General features: G+C 43.5%; 1 protein-coding gene and 1 pseudogene across 1 annotated transcript in view; both read left to right on the top strand.

The window, feature by feature from the left end:
- LOC129669072 (olfactory receptor 1C1-like) overlaps positions 1-849 on the top strand; it is a 6,763-nt pseudogene extending 5,914 nt beyond the window's left edge.
- Positions 850-11,497: 10,648 nt separating this feature from the next.
- The window catches only part of LOC129669107 (olfactory receptor 24-like), a 711-nt gene continuing 552 nt past the window's right edge, over positions 11,498-11,656 (top strand). Inside the window, exon 1 of the mRNA XM_055597211.1 lies at positions 11,498-11,656. This exon is cut by the window's right edge and continues 552 nt beyond it. Within this exon, the coding sequence (XP_055453186.1) occupies positions 11,498-11,656 (159 nt within the window).

Genomic DNA, 11,656 nt, shown 5'->3' with positions numbered 1-11,656 from the left:
CACACACACACACACACACACACACACACACACACACACACACACACTACTCAGAGACCACAGTGACAAAGACTGCACAGGCATTACACACCTATGTACTTCTTGGTCAACATCTTGTTGACATCTGCTATTCCTCAGTCACCATCCCTGATAGTGCTGGCGAACCACATGCTGGGCAGCAAGTCCATCTCTTACGTGGAGTGTATGACCAAGATCTGTTTGTTTGTTGTATTCATCAACATGGATGGCTTGCTCCTGAGCATGGTGGCCTATGACCGCTATGTGGCCATCTGTCACCCTCTCCACGATACCATGATGATGAGGCGCAGGCTCTGTGTCCTCCTGGTGGCCATGTCATAGGTCATCACACACCTGCATGCTCTCTTGCACACTCTCCTCATGATCCGACTCACCTTCTGTTCCCGAAATGCAGTACACCACTTCTTCTGCAACCCTTACCCTATCATCAAGCTCCCTTTTTCTGATATCTTATCAATGACATCACAGCCTTCACATGGGTGGGCTGACCTCTGTCACATGATCCACATGTAGCAAGCACTGTTTCATACACTTCTATCCTCTCCAATGTACTGAAGTTCCTCTCCACTCAGGGAATAAGGAAGGCCCTAGTCTCACCTCACTGTGGTTTCCTTCATCTACTGGATGATCCTGATCATCTAATAGATACCTTTCATGTCACTCAAAGACATGGTGGCCACTGTCATCATAACAGTGGTGACACTGCTGGTCAATCCCTTTGTCTACAGCCCTAGGAATCCAGACATGAAATAAACCATAAGAAAACCAATTATTAGAAGGCTGGTTTTTGTCAAGATTCCAGAACTATAAAATTTTAGAACTAAAAGCAGAACTAAAAGCCCAGTTGCTCTAAGACCCATGTACTGCTGTTCTGTTCTTTTTATTAGTGTTATGTCACCCCAAGTGTCCTTCAGAATAGGAAACTGATACCTACTCACAATCCTTAAGTGTATTATTGACTTATTTCTTATGTTGGGGGTCAACTTTAATAACCATATAATTTGTATCTGTCTGTCTGTCTATCTGTCTATCTTAATGAGACTGAGGCCCAGAAGAGTTACTTTACAGATCCAATGTGATGCCCACATGTATCTTTAAGGGTGAGTCTCACAGCCAATACTGTGATTTTGGACAGTATATCATGTGTGAAAACTTATTGTATAGGCCAGATGTTCATCATCATTTACTGAAGTACGAATTCAGCTGTATCTGATTAAATATAATTAAATATTATGAAAACTAACTTAGCTATTTATTTTGACAAAATGAATGCCATAGGATTGATTAAAGTGAGTTGATTTTCAAACAACAGCAAAAGAAATTACCATAAAAATTTTGCTTGAGGGCCGTTTATAATAACTGAAGTTTCTACATATTAAAACATATTACAATATGGTTGCAATCAAACTACAGAATGGTCGAAGGTTCTGTAGATTAGAATTGAAAGTCTAGCTCTAGCCACAGGGGCAGAATGGTGTAGCAGGAATTTCCGGAGGTTCATCTCTTGCTTAAGGCAGCAGCACAGAAAGCAATGATCACAATTATTTCAGAATTTGAGTCTAGCTTGGCCAGTTATAACAACCAGGAAGCGCTTCATGAGGGGAGAGTCCACAGCCTTGTGAACCACCAGCCTTCCACAGCTCCACTGTGTTTGTGAGGAGGGCTGCCTCCATTTCAGAGGGTTCTGCAGAGTGTCTATTTCTAACACAATTTGTGTCTGAGTGCTTTGGTTGATGTAGCAGAACTCCAAGGGAATAGCAGAGATGCATTTTGATGACAGCCATCTAGGCTGCAGTTTTCACCAATGGCCTTTGTAGGAGATTTCAGGGCACTTCTGTAAGAAGTAAATCATTATGGCTCGTTTTGAGAGATGTGGAACTGGCCTGGATGGCCGTGCTCTTGGAGATAGCACAGACTGAGCAATTTGGCCCCTCTCCCCTAGTGTCGGTCTATCAGTCCAGGACAGAACTGAAACCCAAGACCAGCAAGTACAAGACTGAAGCCTATAAGGCTGGCTATTTCTACTCAACCTCCCCAATTCCAGGCAAAAGAGAATAAAGAAAATGGGAACTGTTCATGGTCCTGGCACTTTCCCATAGCACACAGTTTTGAAATGTAGCATCCCCTTTTCTGTATTAACCAATAGAAGCTTGCCAGGCCAGAATCCCCTACTTTGGGCACACTGGGAGGGACTGGGACCTATAAATCACCCACAATCCAGAGCTCGGCACTCTCTGCTGGATGCCAATGCCTTGGGGTCTTCAGGAGTCCAGCCTGGGCTGTGAATAAAGATCCTCGTGTGCTTTGCAATGGACTAGACTCCCTGGTGGTCTTTTTAGGGATCTTGTGAATTGGGCACAACATCTTGGGGGCTTGTCTGGGATCCCCAAGACTCCTTAGGACCCGCAAGCTGGAGGACCAGAACCCTGGGTAAGCATTTTTGCCTTGGCCACGATCTGTGCCTTTTTTCTGGTATCCTGTGTTTCTGTTCTGTTATTCTGGGTCTGAGATCTTAAGATGTTGGCAAAGGTGGCCAAGGAGCATCATGTCAGTAGGACTCTGGCTGATGAGCTGGAAGGCTGCAGTCACAGGGATCTGGGAGCCATCCCAGGTCCAGGTGAGGATGGAGAGCCTCATGAGTGGGACACTAGGTCCCAAGTCTGTTTGCTAGGCCTAGAAGAAAGTGGGTCACTCCCATGGAGACGTACTGGTTTTGGGTTCTTATCCGCTGGACTGGCAGAATCTGTTGTTTGTCTTTGTGTTTGTCTATTTGTCTGTCTATGGTGACTGTTCTCATTTATTTGGATGAGACTCAGGTGACGTATAACACGGGACAGACTGCTTCTAACTGCCTAGACTTAACTCTTTTCCATTTCTGGGAGGCTCTGGTCTGGCAGAGCTCAGCCACTACTCTTGGTCTCTGATCTGGCACAGGTCTTGCTGGAGTTGGGTTGCTTGGGAAAGCAGCCTGCCCCACAGAGAGGCTTCATAACAGGCAGGCAGCTCTTAAAGGGGCAACAGCAGCTTCTCAGGTAAGAAATCTACAAGCTTCTATGGGCATGAAAACTGGATTCAACAGGTAGCAAGATGTTCCTCCCTTGAAATTATAGCTAAAAGAAGTAAAAAAAAAAGGGGGGGGAGGGGCTGTCTGTCTGTTTTGAATATATAAGTTTACTATGTTTTATATGTCTTGGTTATAGATTATTGATTATTGGGTATGTTAAAAATCTATAACATCTGTAGAATAAAATTAACTTAAACTTATAACTTAGGGTTGGAACCATTCTGAACAACAAATGGCATGCGCCCACTAAAAAAACAAAAAAACAAAACAAAACAAAAAAAACCACCAAGTTTCCAAAGGTAATATTAATTGGGATAAGATTTTACATAACTTCTGTCCTGTCTTAAAAACCATGTTTGTAAAAAATAAGGTTTAAAACTCTGCTTATATGAGATATTAGAGCTACACCTCCATGTGTTTGGATACAAGAACTTTTCTTGCTGGCAGCCAACGTTTATAACATCAAAATAACACACTTGGTATTAATCTTAGAGACTGAATTGTTTACACTGATGAAATTTGGTTTTGACTTCTAAAAACTATGGTTATGCTCTATGACTTCACTCTGGGTATTTTAATATTGCAAAAACGGGTTTTGGAGAATGATTAAATGTTTAAGGTTATAAAACATTTTAAAGTTTATCATGTATTTTAAAATAACGACCTTGGGCAGTCTGACAAAGAATTTGGAGCAGTTTCTCAACCCTTTGGGGGAGGTCAAAAGACCTTGGTATTTATTTTATTAATTTTACCAAATGAAACCAAGCCATACTGTTTGAGCCAAAGAAGAAAACTAGAGTTTTTACAGTGTATCATGGCAGGATGGTAAAAACCCATGAAATAACTTAATAAAAAATGATAAGAAGGGTTTTCAATAAAAGTTTTTTATTGTCTGAGAAGCAAGAGAGAAGGCAAGAGAGTGGGACAATAAAGAGAGATAAAGGAAAGAATAGCTTGTCTAAAATTAAAATGTCTGGTTAAATCAGAGGAACGGAGCTAGGAAAGGCCTAACCTAAGGATATATTAAATGTTATGGAAAGTCAGAGTATGTATAGAAAGCCAGAGAGCATATGAACTATATTTGCTTTGGTTTCTCATACCTACAAATATGATTTGAAAAATGTGTAAAAATTTTGATCACATTAGATTAATCCTGGTTGGTTTTCTTCATTTAAAAGGCTGGCAATTCTTCAATGCAAAATGTTTGCTTGTGTTCTTTAAAGGGGGAAGAGGACTGCAGCTCCATATTAGCCCAGGGTTATACTGATGATCAGTTCAAGTCATTGTAAACTAAAATTTGTATGAGTTTCAGGAAATCAAAAACATCAGAAGACCTGGATCTGCCATAGCTCAAATGGACCCCAGATGAGTTTTTCCTTTGGTCTTGGGATTCTTCACTTCCCCCATTCACTAGACAAATTTTAACTTCTGTCCCTCGTCGGAATTTGCCTCAGCAAATTTTTACCTGGCTGACAGACTCCATTCAGGGATCAGCTATGGATTGCAAGCTGAAATCTGGACTTGCTGAAAACTCAAGTAAACCAGTCCAGCCAATGTGATGGCTCCCTCTCTCTTCAACTGAGTCGCTAATTAGGTGGTTCCCCATTGCCTAGCTTTTTGATTAGCCTTTCAGCCTTCCTTGGTCCCCAATATCTCCTCCCCAATGTCATCCTGAAGAAGTTACAGAAGAAGAAACATTCATTAGCTTTTATCCTACCTAACAGGCTGAAATGCTAACTCAAAAGGGATTCCTTGATATTAGCTATTATCTTGGGGACCTGCTTATCTGGAGCAGGAACTGGTATTGCAGCGCTGGATGTACAAAGCCAGAATTATAACAGCTAAAAGGCAGAGACTGATAAAGATATTCAATGCCTTGAGAACTCAATCACCCATTAAGAAAAGAATTGACTCCGTGGCAGAAATAGTGTTGTAAAACAGAAGGGGCTTGGATCTGTTGTTTTTACAGCAGGGCCAGCTATGTGCTGCCCTCAAAGAAGAATGTTGTTTTTACACTGACCACTCTGGAATAGTCAGAGGGTCCTTGGCTAAGGTTAGAGAAAACCTGGCTACATGTGAAAAAGTGTACAAAGCAAACCAAGGTTTGAATCTTGGTTTAGTGCTTCCCCTTGATTTACTACCTTGTTATCTGCCTTAACAGGACCCTTGCTGATATTGTTACTCATGCTTACCCTCTTCCCCTGCATATTAAATAGATTGATTGCGTTTATTAGACAAAGGTTGGGAGCAATCCAGCTAATGGTCATGAGGACTCAATATCAGGCCCGCTATCCTCCTTTGGTGCTCTTTAGAGGTACTGTTGCCAGGATAGCACAGACTGAGCTAATCGGCCCCTCTGTCCTTGCAGCAGTCTATCAGTCCAGGACAGGACTGAAACCCAAGGTCAGCACAGGACAAGCCTGAAGCCTAACATTGGCTGTTTCCCCTCGACATGCTCCCCACCCACCCAGGCAAAAGAGAACAATACAAGCCAGAACCCTTCATGGTCCTGGCACTTTCCCATAGCACATAGTTTTGAAATGTAGCATCCCCTTTTTCTGTATTAACCAATAGAAGCTTGCTAGGCTAGAATCCCCTGCTTTGGATGGGCTGGGAGGGACTGGGACCTATAAATCACCCACAATCCAGAGCTTGGCACTCCTTGCTGGATGCCAATGCCTTGGGGTCTGTGAGAGTCCAGCCTGGGCTGCGAATAAAGCTGCTCATGTGTTCTGCAACTGACTCGACTCCCTGGTGGACTTGTGGGGATCTCCCGAATCGGGCTCAACAGTTTTCAGTCTGAGGAATGTTTCGAGTCCATGAACAAGTTACAAATAACAGAAGACCCTGGACCTTGTCTTCCCTAGCCAACAGATGGCACCTTTTTGCCTGGGTTCATCCTGGGGTTGAAAAGTTACAGACAGTACTAAGCCCACGGATCAGAAAAGGGGAGAATATCAGACTCCAGGAAGATGAGGACTCTGGGGTGGGGACTATGATAACAGGTAGGAACACTGAATCACCCTGCCAACTTCAGCTGGTGAGGTAAGGGGTAGGGGGCAAGGAAGTGCAATTAAGACTGTGAGAACCACTGTTTTGCACCAAATAGGCACAGCTGCCATTTTTTGCCTTTTCTCTAAGCTGACATTTTAAAACTTAAACTGTTCATTTCACTGCTCTGAGTCTCCTCCAGTACTCTCGTTATGAAGCAAGGATCATTGTTTCTAACACTTTAACTCTTCCCATGCCTTTTCTTCCCCCCCCCCCATTTTCCCAGACGTTTAAAGAGACGTCAGTCAAGTTGCTGCTCTACTGGAGACACAGGAATCAGAAACCTCAATGATTTCACATAGCAAAAGAACACCAAGTTAGAAAAATGTTCCACAAAAGAAAAGCCTCGGGCAGCTCTGCCATGCCCAAAAAAATAAGAACAACTGTCCGGAATAACACCGTGTGTAACTACATCACAGAGACACGCAAAAGGGAATTAGAAGTGGTTTTTGAAACAGTGCATCATGTAACTCGAACTTACGTTGTAGGCTGGGAGGATCTTGAACTTCTGATCCTTCCATCTTTACCCCTCCAGTGTTGGGGTTCAGGTGTGCTCTGTCTGGTTTCTGTGGCTCTGTGCATCAAACCCAGGGCTTTGTGCATGCTAGGCAAGCACTCAGAAACCAGAAGGATTTTTCCCATCTCTACTGTGACCACTTTGACAAATTAGATGAAAAGGGCAAATTCCAGGGAAGAAGAACACTTTATTTAAAAATGTCCTGAAATAAAAAGTAGTAATAACTAAATAAAATAATCTCTTAGCCATTCTCTTAATGGAATTTTAATTTTATATCTCCTAAAGTCAAAACCCCAGACCTGAATGATTCTGTTGCTGTCAATACTGATATTTCACAAACTGAGAAAAGGCAGTAGCACAAAACCTTCCTATGCATTGTGAGGCCAGTATAACCTTAAAACTAAAAATTTAAACATTACAAGAAAGCAAATCACAGAATTACCAATATCATCAGCATTAATATGGACTAAGAAAAAAAAATGGAGCCAGTGTCAGGGGCTCTAGTCATCAGAGGAGCTAATCAATTATCAAATACACCCCTTGTGATGGATGCTATTGTGAGCATAGGAACTGATGCAGGAAAAGAATTTATCAAGAAAAAAATAATTATTAAGTGTTTTATTTAAATTATTCAAATGACCTATATAAATAATTTATTAAAAATAAATAAAAATGTACCCAACACATTCCAAGTCAAAGGACTCCCTAACAAAGAGCCTTTACAAAGCACAGAGCTAGAGCTAGGAATACAGCTCATTGGTAGAGAGCTTGCCTAGCACACCCAAGGCCCTAGGTTCAATTCTCAGCACCACAAAAGAAAAGACAACAGACCGCCTAAACAACAGCAACAAAATATAGGGCTAAGCTTATCTAAGATGAATACTAAATGTTTCTGTCTGCCTAAATGTGCCTCCAAGGGAAAGTAATGTCCACAGCTCTATTTGTACACAGCATTGGAAGAGAAATACCAGCCAGTGCAATAAGGCAAGAAAAGATACAGAGATGAAAAGAAAAAAAAAATTTGAAGCTCATCCTGTCTTAGATAATGTGACTTCCTATAACAACTTTTTTTTTTTTTTTAATACTACAAAGAAAGAAACAAACACAAACTTTACCAAATATCTCATTCTGTACTTAGGAAGGCATTCTGGTTTAGTTTCTCTTGCTATGAGAAACACCATGACCAAAAGCAATTTGAAGATGATAGGGTGTGTTTCATCTTACAGGTCAGAGTCCATCATCAGGGAGAGCTAGGGCAGGAAGGGCCCTGGAGCAGAAATGGAAGCAGAGGCCACAGAGGACCTCCACCTGCTGGCTTGCTCAGCCTGCACAGGCCCACCTGCCCATGGCTGGTATTGCCCACAGTAGCTAAAATCCAGGAGCAGCTGGACAAACTTCACACAGACGTGCTCACGGCTCATTGTGATCTGTGTTCTGTTGAGGGGTCTCCTTCCCAGGTGACTCAGGGCTGTGTGGAGGGACAGCTGAAGCTGACCACACTAGAAGGTGGCAGAACATGTTGAAATTAAAAATTTACCAGCTTGCCATACAGCCATGGCGAACAACTGGAACTCCACAGTTTCTTAAGTGATGCTTTACAATAGTTGGAATCATTTGAGCTGGCGTGGTGATGCACACATTTAATCCGCACTGAGAAGCAAAGGCAGGGGACTCTCTGGAGTTCAGGCCAGCCTGAACTACGTAGCCTGGGCTACGTAGCAAGTTCCAGGCCAGCCTGGTCTACATAGCAAGTTCCAGGCCAGCCTGGTCGACATAGTGACACTCTGTCTCAAAAAAGTAAGTATAATTTAAAAAAATATGAAATCTAAGATAATGCATGTAAAAAAATATATATCCAAAATATCTATATCCAAAAAAGAAAAAAAAATCCCTGGTGAGATGAGGTGGTGCACGCCTGTAATCCAGGCACTTAGTAGGGCAGAGACAAGCAGATCTCTGTGAGTTCAAGGTCAGCCTGGTCTATAAAGGACAGCTCCAGGACAGCCAAGGCTATACAGAGAAACCCTGTCTTGAAGCAAACAAATAAACAAACAAACAAAAACCTGAAATATGGGGGGGGGGACCCTTTATCTACAGGAAATCACTGGTCCTCAAAACAACACACAGGTTTTCCGTGAACCAAATCACATCATACAGAAGAGCTTATTTTTCAGGAGACTGACAGACTAATGTTATTTTTTTTCTGTGGGAAATGAACTAAAATTGCACAGCAGCTTGAAAAAGAACAGGGCTGGGGGATTTCCTTTCACGTGGATCTCATGACTTACTAGGGAGCCACAGATGGTTAAATACAGACACGTAAATCAATAGGACATATTTACTCCACCTGATCTTACAGGCCGGAGTCCATCACCAGGAAATGCTGAAGGACCCTGGAGCTGAAAAGGAAGCAGAGGCCACAGAGGACCACCACCTGCCTCCACTCCCATATTTCCAGTGGAGACAAAGTTGCCCATGCAATTCAATGGAAGAATATATGTTTTTCAACAAAAAGCAATGATGATTAAAAACTATATTAGAAACACTCAACACAGCTTGGCTTCCCGTTATATACAAAATTAACTCGAAGTGAAACAGATATTAAAAAAAAAGTTAAAATGATACATTTCTAGGAGAAAAATAAGATTACATTGTTGTGATCGGTTAAAAATGCTCGAGGGAGAAAAATGGGAAGAGCCTCTGCAGGCCCATTTTCCAAGCCCAGGAAAGACAGAAACAATGAGCTCTCCGCACGTCCCCTAATGAGGACTTCTGAGGACTCAGCCCAAGGGGTGCTCTGACTTGGCAGCGATCCTTATGAAAAGCTGGCTCTCAAGGGATGGAGGATCTGCTTATTAGTCTCCAACCATTCGAGCTTGACCTGAGGAAGCCACGTGTCCCTCCAATAAGGAGAGGCCCTTCGGTTTTCAAGGCCACCGTGACTGTGTCCTGCGGGGTCAAGCACAGAGGCAGCGGAGATGGGGACTCTGTGAAGGCCCCGATAGCAGCAGAGGACCGCAGGTGAGGGGTGCCAGGGAAGCAGCGAGGGAGGGCAGCTTCACCCCCAACAGCGGGCTGATTCGCGTGGATTCAAACATAGGAAATGATACCGAGGAAAACTAAGACAGACCTACCCATTCCTCCGCATTTGAGCAAGCTCCAAGGGAGAACAGGCCTGTTCTCCTTCATACGTGCACACTCCGGTCTGTCAGGATGCACGCTGCTGGCTGGGAGTACAGCAAAGACACAGGTACAGGGCGGGAACCGAAAAGTGCAAACTGCTAGACAGAGCACGCAACTGCCAGCAAGCATGGCTGCAAGCTCAGGGGCAAGAGCCTCACTCCCTTATCCCCCTGGATATCTCAGGCACACGAGGAAGCCTTATTCATCCTCTCATCTCCATGCCTGTGGCCACCGTTTGCTCTATTTCATCCTCTTTACTGTCAATTATACAACACAGCGGCTCAGGGTCAAGCCCCTTAGGCATCCTGCCCACCCCCACAGAGGGGTCTTGGCTTGGATCTGAGCCCAGCGATTAAGCAGCCTTAATTTATTGGTCCAAGATCCCAAACAATGACGTAGATGAGCCGGGTGTCTCAGATAATTACTTGTGTGTGAGAGGAAGTGTGCACACGCCAAGGCACACATGTGGAGGTCAGAGAACACCATGTTGGAGTCGGCGCTCTCCTGCCCTCACTCGGGTCCTCTGATGACATCAGATCGCTGGCCTTGATGGTGGACACTTTCACCTGCCAAGCCTTTTCCCCAGTCCTCACCCCTCAAATTCTAAGGCACCCGTTAGCCACATGGCACTGAGAACATTTTCCATCAGCCTGTTTGGCTTAACTTCCCTCACATCACTGGGTGCAGAGCGTCAACCCAAAGTGTCTGCACACTAGCCAGTCTTGTGAAAATGTTCACTAGTGTGCCCTCTGTCTCAGCAGGCAGACCGTATCACAAACAGCCTTCTCTTCTGCCTCCCTGTCTTTAGGACTTTGGTCCCTGAGAGATCAGCTCCCCTCTCTTCCTGTTTAAGCACCCTGGATCTTTACAGAGCTGCAGCAGCTCAAGCTTTCATCTGCCCTCCCTGACTCTGCTGGTTTCTCAGTCCTGGGATTTATTTTTAGATACTCCATGCGAATTTGCTCTTTTTCAGTCTGTAAAACTTTTTCTTCCAATAGAAAAACAACCCAGCTGCTTCAGGCATCTGCCCTTCCTTTCTGACAGAAGGAAGGAGGAAGAATGCCTCTTACATGGCTCAGTGCTTCCCAACAGCCGACGGATGACAACTTAGGGGCAGGTAAGATGCTGAACAAAACCTTTGTCTGGTCTCTTGACTCTGCAAAAATGCCCGTTTCTGAGAAACTTAGAAAAGCCACAGATGAAATCTTCAGCATTCCAGTGTGGCATCATATACAGGATTTACTTCTTGGTTAAAATTTCAAAAAACGACAGCTATTCAAAATACAGCATAAACAACAGCAGCTCTTTTACTGATTTAGAGCAGTCGTTTCTTTTGGCTCTGAGGGTTTGGTTAAATCTTCCCATTGCCTCAGGCTTCAGTTGTTTCACCTATAAAGTGAGATGTAATACCACAATTACTAGACCAAAGAAGGTTTTGCCCAGGAAAGAACCTATGTATACAAACAGGAGTTAGCAAGAACACAGTCATTATAATCAACCATACTGAAGGCTTTTCTGTAAAATTACTCAGACCACTCAGTTTTAGTAACTTCTCAACTAGCAATTCAGTTCTTCCAAATTACATGTTGTTTTTGTTTATGTGTTGACATCCAATCTTAGCTTGCAATGGAACTGTTTCCCCCATGGATATTGTTGGAGAGAACCAAACAACAGCCATTGAATTCCTCCTCCTGGGACTCTCCGGACAGGCAGAGCAAGAAGAGGTCGTCTTTGGGCTGTTCTTGGGGCTGTACATGGTCACCATCTCTGGGAACCTTCTCATCATCCTGGCCATCAGCTGT

Source organism: Psammomys obesus, unplaced genomic scaffold (assembly GCF_907164565.1).
Source record: "Psammomys obesus unplaced genomic scaffold, mPsaObe1.curated_primary_1811, whole genome shotgun sequence".
NCBI classification, from domain to species: Eukaryota; Metazoa; Chordata; class Mammalia; order Rodentia; family Muridae; genus Psammomys; species Psammomys obesus.
The sequence above is the reverse complement of the archived record's forward strand: the minus strand, read 5'-3'. Positions and strand labels throughout refer to the sequence as shown.